Source organism: Python bivittatus, unplaced genomic scaffold, assembly GCF_059951505.1.
Source record: "Python bivittatus isolate LINGU-HERP-01145 unplaced genomic scaffold, Pbiv_v1 ctg000330_np1212, whole genome shotgun sequence".
In the NCBI taxonomy this organism is placed as follows: Eukaryota; Metazoa; Chordata; class Lepidosauria; order Squamata; family Pythonidae; genus Python; species Python bivittatus.
Window position 1 is genome coordinate 1,096,598 of NW_028277058.1, and position 24,225 is coordinate 1,120,822.

The 24,225-nt window shown below is 37.1% G+C and overlaps 1 protein-coding gene across 3 annotated transcripts in view; it reads right to left on the reverse strand.

Moving 5' to 3' along the window:
* Nucleotides 1–24,225, reverse strand: part of CELSR1 (cadherin EGF LAG seven-pass G-type receptor 1) — a 170,597-nt gene that overhangs the window by 85,077 nt on the left and 61,295 nt on the right. For all 3 annotated transcript variants that reach the window (XM_088141636.1, XM_088141638.1, XM_088141637.1), the window contains exons 2-3: nt 21,079–21,717; nt 1,174–1,396 (exon numbers count right to left, since the gene is read on the reverse strand). In XM_088141636.1, the coding sequence (XP_087997762.1) occupies nt 1,174–1,396; nt 21,079–21,717 (862 nt within the window). The remainder of the gene's footprint in view (nt 1–1,173; nt 1,397–21,078; nt 21,718–24,225) is intronic.

The window sequence follows — 24,225 nt, forward strand, 5'->3', positions numbered from 1 at the left end:
TGCTGGGAAAGATGGAAGGCAAAAGGAGAAGGGGACGGCAGAGGATGAGATGGTTAGAAGCATCACTGAAGCAATGAGCATGAAACTGAGCAAACTCCGGGAGGCAGTGAAGGACAGGAAGGCCTGGCGTGATATGGTTCATGGGATCACGAAGAGTCGGACATGACTTAACGACTGAACAACAGTATTTTTTAAAATTTTTCATTACATAAGCAATCTCAAGAGCATTGCACTCCTGAAGGTGAGCTAAAAACAAATTTAAAAACAAATAAAATAGAGCTCACTGATATCTCTGGTTCTTATTTCAAGAAAATGAGCTTGGGTTTCCAACTGAAATTGTATAGTCTGAGAACCTCTTTTTAGCAATCATGTAAGACCTAAAATTTGGCCACATGGTGAAAAGCTTCTTCAACAAGTTCTGCCTTATATATTGCAATGACCTATTACCATCATGGACATGTTACTAAAATACTGGTCTAGGAAGATATATACTGACAGTAAATTGGTTGGTGGAAGGAAGACAGAAAGGAAGAGGGAGAGTGAAAAAGTGAAAGAGATGTTAGTCAACTTGAGAGTAGGTGTGAACAGCTCAGAATTAATGCAGAAGTGTGATAAGCAGCTTAACAGGGAAGAGAAATAGGTTGCAATGAACTAGCAGATGATTCTGTATTGCCTTTTTTTTCTTAGCCATTTTTTACAGCATCTGCTTTTTTAGCTATATTGCATCTATAAACCATATACAATGCATGAGCTAGAACATTTTATTAGCTAGCTATACATTTTGTGGATGTGTGATATTTTGAAAAAATACAAACTATAATCAAGAAGGTACAGTTGATTAGATAAATCTTCAGGTTTTTGCTTTTCCAGGGAGTGTCAGGTTAAAAGAAATATGCCAACCTGAGGTTAAAGGTATACTCTTAAAATTGTTGACTAACTTAATCTCAGTTCTTGGTCATCCTCAAACAAATAATTTCCCAACTGTGAAAAGTAAGGGTAAAAGTGAGGGAAACTTTTAGTATTAAGAAACAGCATCAAACCTTTTGATTAGAGATATTGCAAAAACTTGATAATGAGTTATAAGATGCTACTTTAGACTTATATTGTGTTTTGTAGTCAATGCAACATTGACTGCAAAGTTTTCATACAGTGTTGGAAAGAACTGATACTTACATGAGAGATACAGTGAAATGGAAACGTTGCCTTAATCCCTTGAAGGTAACAAATGATTCTGGAGGGAAGCTTCTTGTGGTCATCTCACAATAAGGTCTCTCATATTCACCAGGAGGGCACTCACATTTGAAGCCTCCTATGAGCAGATTAACACATGTTCCCCCATTCTTGCACACTCCTGGTGCACAGCGTCCTGAGCGAGCATTCACTTCACAATATTCTCCTAAAAATAGAAATAGCAATGCCCAGCAGTTATGAGGAAACAATTCTATATCCCCCAAACAGCTAATTATTCAAAATCAAATTAACAGATAATATAATGGGTGGCGAACTCCACTAAAAGAGACTTTATCAGTGGAAGTAGGTTAGATGTTTATGTCTAATTCCATAAAAGGAAGTTGGCAATCCTGGCCTTATGAATCGGCTGTTAAGAGCAATGCACTATTCTTCAGTCAGCCTTTTCTCTTTGCTCGGAGATGTCTCTAGATTTCATGTTCTTCAAAATAATTTATTCTTAAGAAAGCAGTTGCCATGGTTGTTGAAGAAATAATTCTTATGGCAAGATGAAAGCAAAAAAGAAACATGTAATTCTATTTAATTGACCTCCTCCACCCCAAACAGTCAAAAACTTTATAAAACTATCATTAAAACCCTCTCATGCCAAAAGGGTTGCTATACACATTTCAAGAACAGCCTCATATATGCTACCTAATCAGAGTGATATTAATATTACTGGTATCTAGTCATCATAGTAGGTCTTTCAAGCTTGTTTTTGCATAAACTTCTGTATCACTGAGAACAGCCAAAGCTAAATACAAGGGGTAAGTAAGGACTTGCCATATTTAAATTGAAAGTGCTTGCCTACTGATAAAGCCCTGGGTTCTGTTTGGAGAGATGTGTTCCAGGCCTTATAAAAACATGACTGACAACAAACAAGCAGGACATGGACAGGGTCCCACATACATACAGAAATGGGGCAAAGAAACAAAAGATGGGGGAATACAGCTATCAGTCAGAGAATATGAGAAGTTTGTCTCTGCAGACCTTGTTTAGGAAATGCCAGTACTAAACATGACAAATAAATTGATTCACCCAAACTGCACAGACAAGCCAAAATGTACTTTTAAGCATATTGGACTACAGTTCACCCTTCAGAGAAAAAAAATACAATGTATAGTGTATACATACAAATCTGTACTATAATTGTAAAGACAACTATGCACAAAGCAGTATTTTCTCAGTGCAAAAATGACTGGCAAAAAATGTAAACGCAATGAAAAGAATGTAAAAAATGCATATGATTCAATAAATGAACATGTAAATTCATCTGGATTTTAATGAGCACAGCTTTGTATTGTTTGTAATTATTTTTGCTCTTATCATCATCATCATTATTGGCTTTATATCTCACCATTCTGCTTGTGTAAATAATCAAAATGGTTTACAAGTAAAAATGAATGCCAAACACAAAACATAACTGTAAAATTCCAATAAAAATCAAAAATCAAAATCAAAATCAGTAACATATCATTAAAATAATGACATTTTAACAAAATGATAATCAATAATTATAAAATCATGAGGCTAATATAATAAAAAGATACAGGTAGTCCTTGATTAGTGACTGCCTTGGACAGCAACCATTCTCAGTTATGACGGTGATGAAAAAGTAACTTTGCGACCAATACGCTCATTTATGACCTTTGCAGCATCTCTCTCTCAATCACATGTTCGCCATCACAGTCAGTATGTATTATCCTGTGCCTGACCCATTCCCCCTTCTCACAGAACAGAGAGGTTGCCTAAACAAGCTATCTCTTCCGGAACTGCTTTTCTCCACAATGCAGAGCAGCAGGCCCTAAAAAGTGCTAACTGTAAGTTAACAAGCTCAGCTCTGTGACCTTAATGGGTTGATTAGAACCCTCCTGCAGGCTCACAGCTGCTACCTGAAATTGACAAGACCCTAATCAGTTTTACACTGAAGGCTTTTGTTTGCCTCCTAAGTGGGTTGGGGCTGGCAGCCCAACAACCAGCACTTGCGCATTTCTTTTGATGTGTATTCCCCATTGTGTGCCTGCTTACTCTCTTATAACCCCTTCCTCTCCAATGAATGTAAATGTTTCTAATTCTCTTCTTGTTAATTATCCCAGCACCAGGTTAAGCATTCCAAAGGTCAGGGGAGTGGGGAAAAAGGGCTCTGAGATGTGCCCTTTTACCCAGCTTCCTTGTGAGTCAAGTTCTGGAAACCTTCCCCACAGTTTGGGCTCACCTGGCTGTTTGGGTTGTATCTTTCTGATGCTGTAAAGCAAAGGAAAGCTGAAGTAAAATCATACAGCATAGTCATGATCACATGATTTTCACTTAGCAACTGCTTCGCTTAATGACCAAGTCACCAGAACCAATTGTGGTTGCTAAACGAGGACTACCTGTACTCATTTTTGTCATCTTCCTAAATATTGGGAGAGAGGGTACCTTATGCCAATCTTTGGGGAGTGCATTTTGCACCCTGGGAATTTTTCAAGAGCACCTCATGTAAAGCATGGCAATTTTTCATTGTTTAAGGAATAAGTCACCTATCAATATAATAGAGATGTGCTGTGCTTCAGACCAAAGGTGAGTGAAAAGAGGCCTGGCAGCCCACTGCATCTGCTCCAAAGTACCTTGTAGGCATGGCCTACAAAGTACCGTGGAGTGAGCATGGCCACACAAGCTACACCTGTTCATACCTCCATAAAGAAATTTGCTGGGATTGCACACCTGTAGAGTTATAGGTGTGCAATCCCAGCAAATTTCTTTATGGAGGTATGAACAGGTGTAGCTTGCATGGCCATGCTCACTCCAAGATACCTTTCTGGGTTCAGTTCCAAAGCACAGCGCATACCTACAATTTAGTATAGATTCTTTAAATTACTATCATTTTTTTAACACAAACATAAGCTCAGGAATTATTTAATTGCTAAATTAACGACATTTATAAATGGCCTCAAACCAAAGGCTTCTGGTATGTTCAAAATACAGTCAGAGTACAATACATTATAATAATACTAGAAGAGAGCCAGTTTGGTGTAATGGTTAAGGCATGAAACTAGGAACCGGGAGACCTTGTGTTCTAGTCCCACCTAGGCACAAAGTCAGCTGGGTGACCTTGGGCCAGTCATTCTCTCTTAGCCCTAGGAAGAAGGCAATGGTAAACCATTTCTGAAATCTTGCCAAGAAAACTGCAGACTTGTCTAGGCAGTCGCCAGGAGTCAACATGACTCAAAGGCACAACAAACAAAACAAAAAAACCCTATAAGATACAAATAAACCATAAAAAAAACAATAACAGTGCTGCCACATTTGATGCAGATCTTATTCCAGCTGTTTAAAAGCCTTTAACCATTCAGTGAAAGGCCATACTTTCTCACATGAAAATTATTAATAATCATTTGTGTGAGTTAGCAAAATTCCACCAGTCAAAAATATATCTTGGCAATTCAGCAACAGACTGTTCGCCTTATTCCTTCATGACTTGAACAGTGATCAATCTGCATATTGGTATGTATAGGTGTGTTTCATTCATTTCCACAACTGAAACAAGACTGAATATTTGGGGAACTCAAGAATTTGTCATATAGGCAAAATTAAGTACTGCAAATGTACAGGCGATATTTGAATCCAGTGAAGGGTACTATTTATTTTTTAATAAAGGAGGAAAAAAGGGCTAATAAATGAAGAAGAAGTGGACTTTATTTGCTGAGGGTCTGTTTACATAATAATTATCCTTGAACTCTGCCTCCTGGACTCAGCTGAAGCTCCAATTTACCAAGCTATTTTGAGAACTCTTGCCCATTCTTTGTAAACAATATAAATGGGATGAAGTGGTTGGTAGAATACTGAATTGACTGGAGATGCACACTGAACTATGAAAGGCCTAAGAAACTCTATAACGTGGAATTCCTTGATGGCAGGGGATAGACTTGTTATCTCAAGATAACAATTTCATGATAATCTCTGAATCTACAAGCATGTAAGCTGAACATCCACTGGCTACAATTCACAAAATCCAGTTCATATAAATATTCTAAGATCTTGAATTAAATGCTTATTCTATGATGGGTCCATGTATGAATCAGTACTTTCTCATATGCTATGTACTAAAGAATACCACTGGGAGTATTAACTAACTTCAACAATGCATGCTGCAATGGAATTAAAATGACATAAAGTCTTGTGGGCTCAACGTGACAGTTCCTATTTGTCATCCTTAAGATCCTGGCAAGTTCTTGGTCCTAACTATTGTAAGAATTTGATTGTTTTTCAGGTAGTGAAAGTGGTCAGACAAATTTGGACCTTACTGGGAAGAAAACTAAAATACATAAATAAATTGTAAGTAAAACTAAAATAAATTTGTCATTTCAATAGTGATTTGGATACAATCATGCCACCTCTTTGTTTGGTATTGTATGTTTTATGATTTTTAGTCTTTTTCTGTATTGCTATATTTTGGCTTCTGTTAGATTGTGTCAGGGTAAAAACCTTACAAATAAATATTCATTTCCTGTTGGTTTTCTTCACATCAAGACTTTCACTACAGCTATGCAAAGATGTCTTCAATGGACTAAGTCTAAGACTGCTTCCTAAAGCATGTATACCAGAAGGCATTATTTTTTCAATAATAAGTTAAGATTGTATGGCTTGCAAATGAATTCTTTAGAAGGAATGTGTCACCTTGATGGTATGCCACAGTTGCAGGAGTGAGATTCTGGAAATTTATGTAGATAAGCTAGTGAAAACGTTTAGGATGTTAAAGATTACTGTGTGCAAATACTGAAATATGAGCCATAGTTTGGAGACGAGAGAAAACAAGAGGCAGAATTGGAAAATGTGCAGTGTGTGTTTGTGTGTGTGTGTGTATGTATGTGTATGTGTGTGTGTGTGTGAGTGTGTATATATATATATATATATATATTCATTCTACTGTTATGTTTTTTCCCCAGCAATTTCATTACATACATACATACATACACACACATATATAATGAAATTGCTGGGGGAAAAAACATAATAGTAGAATAACATAACAGTGAACCACAGCAATAGAACAGTCAGGCCAAGAAGACAGAAATTTGATAGTTCATATACACTGACCTAATTGAAGCAAATGCTTGCCTCAGAATTTTCAGAATCCAGCTAACTTTGCATTTCAATTCAGTAGGCTCCTTCTTGGCTCACCTTTTTAAAAACAGCCTGAGGATTAAAGGGGATTGGTAGCCTTAATGGCTGGTTCAGATATCACAATAAACTATAGTTAATAATTTCTTAGTTTCTTTCTGTTCCAGTGTGGTTATGAGGAATGGAATTTTTTGTTTACTTTTGGATTGATCCTGACATGACAGTTCATCTTCAACCTGTAATTAATCTTATGGTTTATTTGAAGAAAGCTCACTTCAAGCCATGGGTTCTGGAGTTATTTTCTTTGAAAGAGATCACAGTTAAGTTCAACCGTATTTATGATTAATGCATGAAGGTCATGATAAATGCTAGTTAATTAAAATGGAGACAAAACTTTTCAAAGACTTGCAGTCAAGCTTCTCTTAATAACCAAAGGTTGGCAAAGGTTTCCCTGTTTTATTTTTCTCCTCATTTCCCTATAATCTCCCAAAACACAATAAGCATCCATGATTTCCTTTTTGTCATTTATACTAGAAAAAAAAATTAAAAAAGGGAAGCAGAACTCTGGGGCTTGGAGATTTTAGGGCATACCTGCTCATAAAAGAAGAATCCTTTCCATTCTGCAAAAATTACAAATACATTCTCAAAATTATATATCTAATGCTCATTATATATAAAAAAGTTGTTTAGGATTCTTAATCTATGAACAGCAAAAGCTATACAAGCAATGTAAGAAATGTGTTATTTATTGCTTTGCTTGTTTGTGAATTCTTGTTTCATATATGTATGTATGTATGTTGAGGGTTATTAAAGAAAGCATTCTTGTGATCTAAAGTCTAAAGAAATGGATAGAGCATAAGATGAATCTGAATGGTAAGAAAGAGGGGCTAACAGTTTACCCAGAAGCTATAATATAAAATTCAAGCCTCACTAAGCCTACCATAACTCAATTATTTGCACATACCCTTCCGCACCTTTCACAACTACAAAATGAGTTTGCCTCCAACCAGGAATGCAGAACGTTGATACACGCTGTTAATTTAGCCTTTGGCAGTTTGCAACCATGTTCATCTCCTAATAACTGATGCAAATAAACACCTATTGTTTCTAGTTGCTGAATAATGTGCAAATGAAGGATTGTAGCCAATAGTCAGTTCAGAGTACAAATAAACTTGGAGTGCCTTCAAGAAAAGAAAAACGAATACAATTTTACAGACTATATGGTATATCTGAAATGGTTCTCTGCTAATATACTTTTAATATACTTTTCTGAGCCAGAATACATCAATAATTTGCATGATTTAGTGGTTAAAACTACTAGATTTGGATTGTGCAAACTCTGGGCCTGTCACTTTCTTTAAATCCAGTCAATATCCCATAGCCATTGTTCAAATACAAAATTAAGTAGACCCCCATGTGAGCTATCTTATGTCTTACTTTTTCTCTAGGACATAAATACAAGAAATAAAGAAATGAGTTATTTACTAAGGGATAATTTCCACCGAACTCTGTAGAATGCCTCTGGATAAATATGCTCAGTCATTGTACAGTATTAAAACATAATTTCCAAGAGAAATATTTAGTTGTCTTGAAGTGAGTTGGTAGTTCTTCTAATCACAATAATTTACTAGACTATCAAAAGAAACAAAATAAAAAAGAGAAGCAAAGGTAAATAACGTTAGTGACAGGAGAAAGATCTGCCACTGTTCATGACAGAGTAAAAAACACTAATGGCTACCCTTCCTCTTGAGCAGTGCCTCATCCAAACTTCCCTTGGCAGTTATCTGGTCTGTGAAGCAGGTAAATAAACTATACTCCAACCCAAACATTTTCCTAACAGCATACTTCAAAATGCAGGATTTTTTCCTCTACAATTACTAGGGATCTACCTTGATCTACAAAGAGACCCTGGTGGGAGAGAGTTAGCACTTATTCCTCTTTGCTGCTCTATTCTGAATGGTGGGAGCTGGAAACTCCCAAACCTTTCAAGGTCACAGTGAAAACAAGAACATGCAGGCAAGAATAAGCAGCTAAGAGAATCTACCTTCAGGGTAGATTAAAACAATTTAAAAAGTATCCACAGTTTATATTTCATCCAGAAAAGCATCCTCATTTAAGAACTGCTAATATAGTCTCCCAAATTCAGAAGACTAATACAGTCTTCTGAATTCCCAAAATGCCTTTTGATATAAGACAGGGAACAAGGTCAAACTGCAGATATGGGTATGTATAAAATGCCCATTTTTAGTACAGTTAAACCAGTTCATAAGCTTTCTACCTGCAGTTTTTAAAATTTTATATACTGCTACAAACATAGCATTGTTACTTAAAGAGTAACAAAAGCCTAAAATATGCAGTGTCAGTAAATAGCTTATTTGTGAGCAATTAGTCACCAGAAGCTCCACTGCTTGAAGTCAGCATGGGAATGACCTACACAGTGCCCTCTGACTATTTCTAGAATAGCTGGAAGTTTACTGCAAATAATAATAATAAAAATTACTACTCAGCAATAAGTGTGATTCTTCCTCAAATTTAAATTCAGCTCCAAAGAGTACAGAATACCAGGAGACTCGTGTAACTCAACAAAGCTTCCTTGAGAAGCCTAACAGCATATCTCACTGCCAAGTGGCCCCATTGTGAGTACAGGCCACCACTCCTTTCTGGAGGGTGAATGCAGATGGCATTGCTTTCTAGCCCCTGTCTTCAGCCCATTACAAATGTGATCTATGCCCATGTTTTCTTGCTCCAAGTTGAATTCCAGCTTGTGCTGGATCAAAAACTTCCATCCATTTTGTCTGCTGTATTTCACTTTTTCTGGATGAATTCCTGAACTTTGATTGGCAGAGACAGGAATGTCCCCTTAATTGGGTCAGGGGTTGCCACCCTGTAATGTCTGCTTCTGTTAGCAAAGGAGCTTCATAGGTTCCAGACCTAACATAAACATTTTTTTAATTGCTATTTTCATTTCCACAACCTAGCTACTTTTTCACTTGGCTTCTTTAAAATAGTAAGAGAGAGAGAGAGAGGGAGAGAGAGAGGGAGAGAGAGAATTTGCCAGGTTTTGAACTAGAAGTCCTGCATATCAGGCAAGTATTACAACCACCATGCTAGCATCACTACCTTCATTAACATTAACATCATTGGTAACAATAGCTGCAACATACGAGTTTAATGAGTTAAAGTTGGGAAAATGCAAGAAAGAAACATTTATTCTAAAGCTGGTTGTTGTACCTGCATATATGTGCATTTTGATGTTTTAAATCTGGATGTATAAATTTAATTAAATTTTGCATACAAATATAAACATAAACACACCAAATATAAAAGCATACATGTCCAATAAGACCCACTACAGGGGCACTGGGGTAGCTAGCAATCTGGACCCCCAGCAAGTTGCTGCTGAAAATCCCAGCCTCAACAAACTTTCCTAAGCCAATTTAGAATCTAGTTGGCATGAGAAATAGGAGCAACTTAAGTAAGCAGGCACGGATAGGCAGCAATATAGAATATTTGCCTTCCTGGGGAATAAAAGGAAAAGGTACTCTCTCTGTGTGCTCATTTCTCATCCCACTTTAAGTTAAAACTGAGCAAGAAGAAAATATAATACTTGAGAATTTATTTATTTATATGAAATATTCTATTCTGCTCTCCTGGGTTTAAAAAGCATTCCATCAATCCTATCATTTCCCTAGGAACTAATCATGATTTAAAAAAAACCCCAATAACAATGACTTTAAACAAATACCCAAGTTTATCTGGATAAGAAATTAAAAAAAAAAAAATAGAGCATCAGAACACAGGAACAAATGAATACTTAAGATAGAAATACATTCTACAGGATTTGGGCAAAACAATGAACGGATCCTGAGCAACAGTAATTAGAAAAATATTACCAGTTCTATATTGCATTCATATTACCATGAATTTCAGAAATAATCCTATTATTTAATATTTATGTGACAGATTTTGACAAACTATGCATCTGTATGTTAAGGGGATGACATTTCATCATAATTAAAAATAAAGTTTGAGGTTATGTTGCATATATAATAATCTCTTCTTTCTCCACTGCTCAATTTGCCTCTGATTTTTTGCAGTGAAATACAGTGTTGTTAGAGGCAAATTACAAACAATGCTCATGATATATTTTTTAAAATATATGGTTTTAAATAGGCACAGCAAAATATATAGTGAAAGTACTACTTTAGACTAAACCAATTCTTGTAACAGAGCACAATATCCTTCTGAAGAACAAAATAAAAATTCAGAGGACTTTAAAGATTAACATACAACTGAAACAAGAACTTTTCCTCCCAGGACTGATGAATAAACAGTTAGAAAAGAGCCACGAAGCACTGTTTTTATATATGATAATGTAGCGAGATTATTGTATGCATAAAGATGGAAAGATTTGGCAATACCTACAATGGAGGAATGGTTGGTGAAGATGATGGAACTCACTGTAATGGCCAATCTGACATGTTTGATTAGAGAAAAGACAATATCTACATTTATTGTTGATGGATTTTTGTGTAAATAAGAAAAAAATGAACTTATGCTTTATGTTTTTGATTGTTAGACAAGATAGATTATAGAAAGAAGAGAGTCATGATGTAAGTTTAGAGAGAGAGGTTAAAATATAATTGTACTTATAACTACTATGAAGATCTGAAGCCACTTCTTTATACCTTTCTTTATATCTTTTTTTTCTTCTTCCTATTTTTCTCCTATTTTTTTTCTTTCAGCACTTTCAGCCTTTTCTTTTTTTCTCCCTTTCTCTTTCTTCTTTTTTGTTCTACTTTAGTTTGTATTAGTACTTATTACTGTTGTTAAAACTTTCAATAAAATGTATATTAACAAAGAACAAAATATGACAGATAAGTAGCACATGAGTTTAGATGCAGTCACTGAATCATGCTAGCTAAAACAGAAGAACCTTTTCAATAACAGTGACACTATATCTCCTATAAAACTTGTAACTGTCCTCCAGAATTCTAATTATCTTGATGTTCATCTTTAAGTACCATATGTTTCTGTTCAACTGCTGAAAGTATCAACTACTGTTGAAGCACACATACACTACTGTAAACAACTCTTCTCATATCTAACAATTTTTTTCATCATATTAAAAGGACACTCATGATCTGCACTGTTTCCCTACTTCACGAAGATATGCTTTTAGGACTGAATCAAGAAAAACAAGACTCGGGGAGGAATTGCTCTACTGTGATTGAAAACTCCTCTTTATTTGTTAATTTTTTCAAGGTAAGGCAAACAGACCTGTACCAACACCTGACCCCTAATAAGAGAAGTTATTTTAGAAGACTGAATAAATTCCAGCTGTAAAGAAATCTAACCTGCTGAATTACTGTTTACTATTCACACAAGTGGGAAAGTGGAATTTGATAAAAGCAGTATCGCAGCATAGATTACTGCTAACTTATTAACTCCTAGTTTAACTATTTAAAAGGAAGATTACTTATTTTCTTTTAAGCCTGGCTTTTTTTTTCTTTTTTGTGCAAACATTACGTACAAGTTTTTGACCACTGAGAAGCAGAAGAAAATAATGGTACAAGCAACAGTTATGTTACAGATGCTTTTCCCCACTCAATGTTGATTCATTGATGATAACCAAAGTAGATGAACATACCTATGGAGATTGCTACCATAATACCGTTATATTTTTCTTCTTATGCTTTTATGGAATGTAATATTTTATAATAAAATGTTCTTTGGAGTCATCTGCAGTAGTTCATTTAAAAGGCAAGAGTCATCCAGTCATTAAAAGACTGAAATGAACAAATAAACTGGGCTTCAGAGTTTTGTAGTGATCCTTTATTTAATAAGATCACTTTAGCAATGCTTTTTTTTTTTTAATGAGTGTAAAGAGCATTTTTCTTCTTAGACCTGGAACCCTTTGCACTCTGAAAATATAATCCTTGGTCCAAGTTTACCCCCCACCCCCCAGCTTTGTTTTTCCCATCTGTATTCACAATGTGTTGCAGAAAACCAAATGAGTCTTAAATTTTTCTATCCAAGATGACTGCAAAATCATGACTATGATCTCAATAGCAACAACTTTTTCCAGTCCATGATGGCAAAACATTACCAAGGTGAAACACTGAACTCCATCTCTGGATGGAGACTGGAAAATATGGTGATTATACTGATATTAGGTATATCACTTTCATACACAAAGCTTCCTTAATTCTAGCACTTTAAACTGCTTTTGTAACATTAGAAATCCTGTCAAACCATTTGAAAACTAATTAAAAAAAGAGCAAACAAGAATACTGAATCTCTGGACTAGATTTCAAAAGAGACAGTCCAAGACTTTGATCTCTGAAAATATTTCTGCAGGCAAAAAAAGCCAGATGCAAGATTGGGGGTTGGAGAGCACAGAAGGTATTGGATGATGGCATGGCACCTGGGGCTTTTTGAACAGGTCAACTGATGGTGCCCTCTGAAGACTGTAGCAGACAAATACTGAGTGAGACAGCTCAGAAATTAGCAGCTGAGGCTGAAGGAAAAAATTGATTATTTTTTATAGCAGCATTCCATAATGTCAATAGTAAGGTAAGACAGAACTGACTTTATATGTATGTGTGTATGGTACGTGTGTGTGTATACACACATATACATACACACTCTCACTTGGTAATATCTTGGCAGAATAATGAGTAATGGGGAGACCATTTGCAGTCCTTTGACTCAGAAAAACAACAATCAAATACTCCTTGTGAAACACTGGGAAAGAAAAAACAAGGTATTATATAGAATTATCACATATTAAAAAACTAATTGTCCAGTTAACATAACATTATGATTTTTAGATAACAAGAAATTTTATTTTACAAAGTGGAAATAGGTTTACTCCTTTATTTAAAACCTGCCTCATCTGCAGGAGATTAAGGGAGTATACATAGTTCTTTTCTAGTGTATTCTCACAGCAATCCTGTGGGAAGATTATAGAGAATACCTGTTTGAAGGTCACCCATTGAGCTAAAAGAGATAAGAATCTACTTGTCTTCTACAACAGTGTTTACAACAGCCTTCCCCAACCTGCTTCCTTCAATGTGATGGACTTCAGCTCCTACTGTCTGCTAGCCAATATGGCTGCAAGATCATGGGAGTTGACTGAATTTATGTGGAAGGCACTACTTCAGGGAAGACAGGTAATAATATACTGTATGTCATGTGTTGTTATTATGCAATTACTTTTTTCTTCCTTCCCAATGTTGGCAGGTCTTTCCACCCTGAAAACAGTTGCAACAATACTCAAAATAGTATGCTTGCAATGAATAGTTGAAATACACATTTTCCACAACCTTTTGACCTCTCTTTCCTCTACCATTTGCTATGGTAAGCAAGGCTTTAGTGTTGCCCCTCACCAGAGTATGGTATAAAAAGAAAAAGAAGAAAAAAAGGGGGGGGGAGAACAGAAACAGTGGATGCAACTTTCACATTTTTCAAGGGTCAGGCATACACTTTAGTTCAGAAGTTCAGCTTCCAACCATCAAAAACTCTGGGTATGGTACAGAAGCCTTCAAATACTATTTTCAAGTAATTTTTAATCTGATGTAAGAAATATTAAATACATTCCTGGAGAGTATGCATATTATCTCTATTTAATTTAATTATTTTAAAATGTAAATTAAACCTCCTCCTCGAATGAGCAGGTGGCAGCCATGGCTGGGGGGGGGGGCACAGATTCACTTTGTGCACCAATTGCACCCTTTCCTGGACCAGGAGGCCTTGCTTATAGTTATTTATGCCTTAGTCACTTCCCATTGGATTACACACACACACACACACGTTTATTACAGCCCTAAGGCCAGATACAATAAAAATATACAATAACAACCATCTTACATTTATATATATCTATAAAACAAAACAATTAATATTATTTAATCTAGTAATTAAAATAACAGTGCTAAAATATATCAAAGTAGGCTACTATGTTGTGGAATTTTAACTCTAAATAATGGTGGAGCGTATTGTACAGATGGTAGCACAGAACCGGGCAACTTGGGAGGATATTTCTGGGTCTTTGTCCAAAAGGAGTAGCATTAGATAGAAGTCACACTCCCTGCCAGGAAATCTCTTCAATATCGGGTGTATGTATGTATGTATGTATGTATGTGTGTGTGTGTGTGTGTGTATGTATGTATGTATGTATGTGTATGTATGTATGTGTATATATATATATATATATATATATATATATATATATATCCTTATATAGGGAGCAATATAGTAGCATATGGCTTAGTGTTTCTATTGAGCCATCTCCACATGGGCATAATCGAAGGTGCATAGGAATGCCCTTAAAATGTCCAAAAAGGACTGCTGAGGGCAATGCGTCCATTCTAGCTAGGGTGAAAGCTTTGCGAAATTTCAGAATTGTAATAGATGTTAAATAAGAAGCTGGAATGAACCCTTGTGGTAGAAACCTACAAATATTGGGGTGCAGCACCTTACTTAAATTTGTTTGTAAATCTATATCCCAGTTACGTTGTTTAAGGGCAGTTCTAGCATTATCAAATCCTAATAAGCACAGAGTTTGCATAGAGAAACCCAGCAATTGAATTCTATCTAAGGCTTGTTTTTGCCACGATGATTTGAAATGATCCCTAAATACTAATGGGGCTAAACCTATAGGAGACAGTAATAACTTTAGCCAGAAGGTAAGAAGAAAAAACCATGCTCTGGCATCCAGTGAAACTATACCTAATTCTACCCTTAAGATGGCATTTTTAACACTTTTTGGTACCATCAAAATAGCTCTCATAAACTTATTTTGAATAGTTTTAATTGTATTGAGCTTTGCAAAGGAACAAATCTGAGAGCCATAGGGGAGCTGAGGTATTACTTTAGCTTGAAATACCTTGCATGCTGCAGGGATATAATGGGCTCCTTTTGAATGGTAGAATCTTATAATTGCTGATGAAGTGCGCTGTGCCACACTTGCTCGATAAAGGAAATGTGCATTCCAGAATAGAGAAGCATGGAATTGCACTCCAAGGTATTTATAGGTGTGCACCTGTTCAATTGGGGTCCCATTTATTTGCCATTTATGGCTTTTATAATAGCATCGGGCAAAATCTAAAACTTTAGTTTTCTGTTAATTTATTGAAAGTTTTTGATCTGTGCAGAATAAAGCTAGTGCCCTAAGTGCTCTTCTCATTCCCACTTGTGTGGTACCATTGGATTACTGCAATGTGCTTTACATAGGGCTGCCCCTGAAGACCACTCAGAAGCCACCACTGGCCCAGAATGCAGCCTGGGTGCTTCTAGGTTCACCCATTTTACACCTCTGTTGTGTGAGCTGCACTGGATTCCATTTCCTTTTGGGTGCAATTTAAGGTGCTGGCTATCACCTTTAAAGCCCTACATGGCATGGGACCAGGTTATTTGCAGGACCGCTTCCCTTGAGAGTATCTGCCCATCCTACCAGATTAGATAGGGTAGGCACGCTCCAGGTCCCTTCCCTGAAATTTTGCCATCTAGGGGGACCTCGGAAGTGTGCCTTTTCTGTGGTTGCCCCTACCTTATGAAACACCTTCCCCCCAGTGATCTGGCTGGCCCCAACCATTTTAGCTTTCCAAGAGGCCGTCAAGACCTGGCTTTTTACCCAGGCACTGGGGTAGAGTGAGGGTATTGTGGGTTGGTTGTTGGGGCATTGCAAGGGGATGACTGAGGTGCCAGGCTTGGGTTGTCTTTTACAGTTTTATGTTTTTATGGTTTTTACAGTTTATGGTTTTATTGTTGCTGTGAGCCAACCAGAGTTGTGTTTTAGGATGGGAAGCCATACAAATCTTTTAAATAAATAGGTTGTTTAAAAAATTAAATAAACTTATTTTTTGTCCCAGCTCTAAGCATACTTTTTTTTTTTTTTGGACACATTGTCCCAGCACATGTTGCAAAAACCATTTGCTATCCTTGACTGAGAAAAATCTGTTTTAACTTGTCAGGTTACAATACTAACTTGAAGTCAGAGAAATTTCAGCCAGGGGTTATGATTTTATGTGATTCAAGGATATACTACAGCAAAACATATATTTTCATGGAACATATTAAGCCAAAATTAAAGGAATATTGCTTCCTAGGTAAAAGAGAGAGGGAGGGAGGAAGGGAGGAAGGGAGGGAAATCCTTCTGGAAATATTTAAGTTATTTAAGTTCACTTGTCTTTTTCTTAGCACACAGGTAGAGATGGTGCATGTTGGCTTGAAAAAATGAAATATCGTTCCAGATCTGATTTAAACCCACAAATATTATGTCTCCTTATCACTCACCTCCTTGCATCACAGGAAGTGCAGTCATTCCAGATAATTATAATTAGTGGGTATTTCCATTTCAGAAATAGCTTATAAAAGCTCTGTGTACCTTACTCCTTGAAACAGAAGACTCCTGAAGACTGAGAAACTTTCATCATGTATAAATTACATCCAACAATGGAAAGCTTCAGAGTATTGGGGAAAATGGAAACAAGTGAGAAAAGAAGCCTTTTTATTGGGACATAATTGTGTTCTAGAGGAAATCAAGATATTCAGGGATAAAAGTATATTTCTATTATAGTCAGCATAAAACAACAAAAGAGCTGGAAATTCTTACACTATTTTCAAAGTATCTTTACTTTTAGATTATTTGTCAAGTATGTTTCTTAATAGGATAAAGTGAAATTTTAGATCTTCCAAAGAATGCTGCATTCTTTTGTGTATTATCATTTCAACAAGGATAACTCGATCTTTTAAGTCTATGGCAACATAGAAAAAAGAATAGGAAGGTTCTGTATGATTTATCACTACACGTTTCCTACATTTCCAATGTTTGGCCTTCGCCCAACAAATATGACTATTAAGGGAACATACTAGATTTGGCCAACTCCCAGATCATGCTGATAATTTTGTATTGGTATTTTATTTATGCACATGGGTAACTTATTATATTCTTTAGCTGCAACTCTAATATAGAAATTCTAAGAAGTAATTTTCACAGTGTCATGGCAACAGGAGTAAATGGAAAAGATCAGCAGGTAAAATTCTTTTTATTTCTGAATCAAACCCCAAGCATCAATGCCATTACATTTTTAGGAAGGGTACTATTATTCCTTATAATCAATCCTGCCTTTTTGCACAAAATTCTTTCAGTCTATATTTTTGGAAGCAGGTATGGCTGTTTTGTTTTGTTTTAGATTTTTTTATCCCACCTTTATTAATTTTATAAATAACTCAAGGCTGCAAACATACCTAATACTCCATCCTCCTCTCATTTTCCCCACAACAACAACCCTGTGAGGTGAGTTGGTCTGAGAGAGAGGGACTGGCCCAAAGTCACCCAACCGGCTTTCATGTCTAAGGCAGGACTAGAACTCTCTGCACAAACTGGTTGTTCCTACACAATTAGCCCCTATCACTGCAAATTTCACCACATTCTGCCCCAAACCAGCTAAGTAGCAGACACTATTTAAAACCCCAGGTTTTAAAGCAATGCATCTCCAAATCAAAGTACCAGTTTCTACAGAATGTGGTGTATTTTACCTGCTCATAAAGGCATAGTGTTCCTGAAAATTTCATCCTATTCTGAAACAAATTAAAACACTTTGCATTTTCCTCTTGCAAGACTATGGAGTTGTTTTTCAGATTCTCAATCCTGATTTAGGCATTGAATCACACTGAACTATTTCTGGAGTGATGCCCATCAGATTGGTCTGTTTCAAAAAGACTATGCTTCCTTGGTGAAACGCTCATCCCACATCCACATGTAAGTTTGCGTGCTCCATGGCCAGGCTTTTCTAACTGCAGGGATCATCTGAAAAGACTTTTAATGCAATCTCCAAGACTGCGGCCATTTCATTACACAATGTGGCCTATTACTGTTTTGGCCCTATGCTTCAATGGCCATGTATCTTTTGTAGCTTCAAATAATCTCTGTTTAAAAATACAGTAAGTTTAAGAATAACTTGTTCTCAAGCAATCTCTCAGGGAAGATAAAGCACCTACAAAAGTAAATGTTGGTTATAGCAAGCACAGAAATCCCAAAGGGGAGCAACAAGACAAATGAAAAGACTGAAACGACAATTTCAGACTGGCAGAGCCACATATTTACAGTTCCCTCAGCTTAAGGGAAGGTGGACTATCTGTGCTGTTTCCATGACTGTTGTAGGTGATGGGCCTGAATCAGCTTTGTCCGAGGAAATGATGTAAGTTTGGGTCCAGCAGATCATGTTCCTGCCCTTACAACATTAATACCAACAAGGGGTAGCACCACACTCAACAGCAGGAAATATCAATCCATTTTTTGTTCAGAGAGACTAATGCTCCTATCTCTCACTTTCAATACATTCTACTAATTGTGGTTTGGAAGAAAGAAAGCAAGTAGAATTTTACCTCAGGGAGTTTTGAGATGGGAAATGCAAATTGGCCTTATGTTAAATCGGTTTATCATATACTCTGTGCTAGTAATCAACTTCAGAATCTTGCTTTTCATATTTAAAACAATTTAATACAAGTTTTACCTAAATGTAAATCTCACTGTTTAGCAGCTTCCTGCTGAAACTCTTCCTAGAAATTATCCCCAGGATTGCAGCTTGTCTGCAGCATAAATAATTTTGCTTTTACACTTAACAGCAATTGGGAACTGTGCCACGCTAGATTTCCCACTATGTATTTTATTTATTCATTTAAAAAATAAAGCAGATTTTCCTCATAAAAGAATTAAATATAATGTATGTACAATGCAGTATCTCATTTGCACAAATTTCCAGTTTGCTTCTAGAACTCCCACTATGAAACTGGCTACCAAGTAACTTTATTTATTATCATTAGTCCAGTAACTACAGAATACATTCTCTTCAATATAAAGTAGACATTTTTGCAGGTCCTATTTGGAAATGCCAAATAAACAATCTGTTAACTGATGAAGTGTGGTCAAAAGACTGAAGAAGATACCTCCATCTTGCCTTCCAAGCATTTAACCAGCTATTCTGAACCAGCTATTCTGAACAGCTTTATACTAGCTGTTTGCATCTCATCTAGTAGCTGAAATTCCCAGGACCAAAACATAGTTTTTGGTGCATCTCTGATATACTCAAAATTTTCTCCTTCAAGATCATAGCATTGAAGAGGTTACCTAGGTACATACATTAGTCCTCGAGTTACAACTATTTGAAGTTACAGCGGCTCTGAACAAATGGCACTTACACCCGCTCCCCAAAGTTACAGCCGTTGCAGCACCCCTGCGGTCATGTGATCAAAATTAGGGCACTTGGCAGCCCGCCTGCACCTACGACTGCAGGGGCAATACAACTCCCCCCATCCGCCTATCTCTCCCCCCATTTCTGCCCTCTTGGCTGCCCTGCACAGCAGCACTCCTTGGCTTCTGAGACCTTTTGAAGCATCACAAGAATGGGGCACACTATTCGAAGAACTGCACAGGTGGCCTCGGGAAGAAGTCCTGCCACGGCCAGCAGCTGCCTCTCATAGGGCAAGGCTGGGTGTGCCTTGTCAGCAGTGGAAGATGGCGCAGATCAGCTGAGTGTGGCCTGGAGAGTGCAGGGTGGCAGGGGTGGCTGGAGCTTTGCACTGTGGTGCTGGGGTGCTGACCATGGCATGGGGCTTGAGGTAGCACTCCTTGGTGGTGGGAGCAGTGCTGGGGCTAAAGTTGAGGCTCAGGGGAGTAGTGGCTGGCTGAGACCACTGAAGGCCCTAAGCCTCTACTTCAGCCCCAGTGCTGCCACCGCTGCCACTGAGGAGTGCTGCTGTGCAGGGCAACCAAAAAGGCAGAGATGTGGGGGAGATAGGCTGGTGGGGGGGGGAGTTCAAGAGGAGGCAGAGGAGGCAGTCCCCTACCTTACCAGGGCTCGGGGCTGGGAGAGACCAAACCGGAAATGGCTTAGATCGGGATGGGTCCTTGCCTAACAACTGGTGGGATTCATTTAACGATGGCCAACAGGGAGTGCTGGGATTGCTGTCGCTAAATGATGTGGCCATGTGATGTTTTGCCTAACAATTGCATTGCTTAGTGACAAAAAAATCCAGTCCCAATTACCGTCGTAACTTGAGGACTACCTGTTTTGGCTAAAGTTGTACACAAAATTAGGCTATATACCGTACGCCATAGTATCTTCTCTAATTTTTCTTAGATATTTTAGAATTTTTGTTTGTTTCTCTTTTTTTATCGTAATTATCTGTGATTCTTTTTTTTTTATTTGCTGGTCTATGACCAAATAAAAATTGGTTGACTGATTGACTATCTGTAATGAAATGTCATGAAAAAATAAATTCAGAGAACACCAACAACCCAACACAATTTTTTCAGTCTGGACTTAATGATAATAATTTATTAAATGTATATGCCATCTGACTCCCAGAGACTCTAGACTTCTCATAGCATATATCCTAATAACCTATCATTGTCATGTGAGGAAAAGATAACCACAGAACCTCATCAGGACTTGAGCCATATATTGCCCCAATTTATTGTACTGACATTTTTGTTCATATACCTGGCTATATATACAACAATTCCAGCTAATTTAAGTTCTTTAATGGAGGGGCTATGGACTGACTTTTCTATGAAAATCATATTTTCTGACTACAGCCTTTTCTATTTATAAATTAAGTTCAAATTTGTCTTTGTTCTAATGGTTATATTTAACCTTATGGTTAATTGAGAAAGCAAAAGACTGCCCTTTCCTAAATTCATAATGCAAACTACAACGTTTAGGGCACCAAGGAATAACTTACCAGTGTAGTCTTCATAACATTCACAAGTATAGCCTCCCTCTCGACTTCGACAAAGGCCATTGTTTCCACATGGATTAGAGTAGCAGAGGTCAATCTCTGTTTCACAATAGTCACCAGTAAACCCAGGGGGGCAGCGACACCTCAACCCATTGATAGGGTGTATGGGTCGGAAAAGTACAGTATTTGAACTAATAAATGGAGCGGAGCTGTCAAATTTCAGTACAGATACACACTTCATGTAGTTTTCACAAGGTTCCCGCAGACAAATGTTATCATCAAAAGGCAATACTCGTTGAGTAGATATCAATGTGAGGAGCGTCCGGTTGAGGTATATCTGCTCTTGAAGGTCTTCAGAGGGGAAGAATTTGTTTCGAATGCCACCAGGAAGTAAGGCAGAAAATGTCACATTCAGAATATTGGAGCTAACATCCGTGTCATTTTGAATGTTGAAGACAAAAATGCCCTCCTTAGTGGTTGATAGTACAGTAGCCACGCCTTCCACGAAGAGAGCCAGCAGAGGGGACAAAAACCTCTCTTGGGACATGTTTTCCAATCGTACCGTGATACTGTTGGTAAGCATGTCATCGGTGATGATTGTAACCCGTAAGGTGCAAAGTGCCGTAACACTGTGAATACCATCTAAAGGGAAAGAGAGAGAAGAATCAGACCATCTCAGAAATCTTTTCATGCATTTTCCCAAGACATCCTACAATACAGGATTGTTAAATGAGGTAATGTACAAAGGAAGTAAACAGAGCGCTTACTAACTTATAAAATCATTAGGCTGCTCCATATTGAAAAGAGTGTACAAACGTCAATCATACATTGCAGTTTATCTATTAAAAAAAACACTTGATATAGAGAAAATGAAGTGGTACAAATTATTATTTCATATGCAAAAGAGGAAAAAGGTAAAAACACAAATCTCATAACACTCATATATTCATCATATTAAATTTAAGTCAGTGTGTTTAATAATATGAAAAAATGAGAAATTAAATAAATTACTACAGATAGTCTAAATTTCTAAATAAAGCCTCAACAATAAAAAGTAGTTCAAATATAGAAAGACAGTACATTCTTCAGACCATTGTATAACTGACAGAGAATGAGGATCCCTCTAACCTTGGAGTATCCATTTTTTGCTATCATGAATGAATGAAATATTCTTCTCCATTAACCCCATTAATTTCCAAAACATTCTTTGGAAAAGAACATAGGCATTTAGAAAAATCAATGAATTTTCCAAAGCAAATAAATATATGAAACAGTGTTTAAACAAAACAGGGCCACTCTAGCACAGGACCATGTAAACCTAAAAGCCCTGACAATTCTGTTTGTCAACAGATAGAAAGAGGCATGGTTCTTGTCCTGAACTCAAAACAGATATTTGGTTTGACGATGAAGAATTACGCTTTTTCCTGCTTGTTCTCCAATACACTACACCAGTCCACCATTTTTGCCACCTGTTCCTGCCCCCAATTTCTGTCATTCTCTTTTTAAAAGCCTGGCTCTCTTTTCTCTGCTGATATTACACCACACAGAAGGAAAGTATTTTATATCCTCTCCAGGGATGCTTTACAGAACCAAAAATAAGAACAACCATTCTTTACTTGACTGTGTCCCCTGCAAAATATGTGGATGCAAATTTAAGCTTCAGTGTCAATTCTTTCCCCAAGGACATCTGAGAGTTGAATTTGCATGTGGTAGGAAATGGTTGGCAACATTCAGTCAGCAACTTGGGCCTCAGGATTTCTGGGAAGTGAATGAAGGGAGATTCTGGAACACAGTAAAATGGGGATGCAAGCGGAAACAAAAGCAGTTCAACTAATGAGGTACAGTGGGAGGCACCCCACTACCACCTCAACTGTTGATTGCCTTCTGTGTGGCTTTTTTGAAGGGAGGAGAGAGCTCCCTTGTCTTTGGCATCTACCTAAAATATTAAGTGATTCTTTTCCAAGCACAATTCTCAAAGTTCTATTCAGCAACATTTATTGAGATGAATGGAATGGGAGGTACAAATTCCAGCAACTGAATTATTGTATTATATCCCATGCATGTTACAGTGCATATGACACATTTTTTTCTAAGTGCCTTCCTATGACAGGTCTCCTCACTAATAAGGAGAGACTTGTTGCTAGCTGTTTACAAAGAAGTCTTCTGAATTTCTAAACTCTCAAAGGTAACCATGCATCCTATTTATTTTTAATTTATGGGAGCAGTGATGTCATGATGAAAGGGGTGTTTATGAAAAATGCTATTGGAACAGGATTTGGAGGTTGGAATTAATGGGTGGATAAAAAATAATTCAGGTGATCTGAGATGTTATAAATTAACTGAATGGTTCAGATGGCACGCTGGTTTGCCTTTCCTGATATGTATATTCTAATTATTATTTCTGAACAGAATGCACTGATCTATGTCCTCTCTTTTAGTGGTACAAATCCTCATTTTTAGAGAGACGTAAGTTACGTGAGAAATGAGGAAGCTCCCCACAGTAGGGGGATGTAAAACTTTCTGAGTGTGAAACAGACATTTTGAATGTTCTGTTCCCAAGTTTTGAAGTTTTGTTCCATTTTTTACTGTTCCATGATAGACTTGTTCTTTTAAAAAACCATAGAACTGATAAAAAGAGCAGGCAACATTTCCATTCTGCTGTCATTAGCTTTGCTAATTAGTTTGCACAGAATAGGAAGGTTGCAATATAAGCCATGAAGCTCTTACTTTCTACTGCACAACAATCAAATTATCTGCTTTAGCAGAAGGCTTAATTTCAAGGAACTAGAACTGCAAGAGAGAATCCAGATGTTTCAGAGAAGTCCTCACCAATAGTACAATTATTACTAATTAACAAAGGAATGCTAAGCAGGATCGAGGGGCATTGAGGGTGCTCACTGCTTTGAAATCCCTCCCAATTGACACTATCTAGGATTGCACAAACTGTGATTTCACCTTTTTCACCTCTTTGCAAGTGTTTTTCCATGAGTTTCTTTCCTATTGATTCTTCAAGGTAGCACATGGCCCTGATCCTGTGACATATGAGAAACTGAGGAATCTTCACTATATTTATTATGCCTGCCAGAGCATTTCTTTTGGGAGAAGAGTTGACAGAATACAATTCTAGAAATAGAAACTTTCCCATCAAAA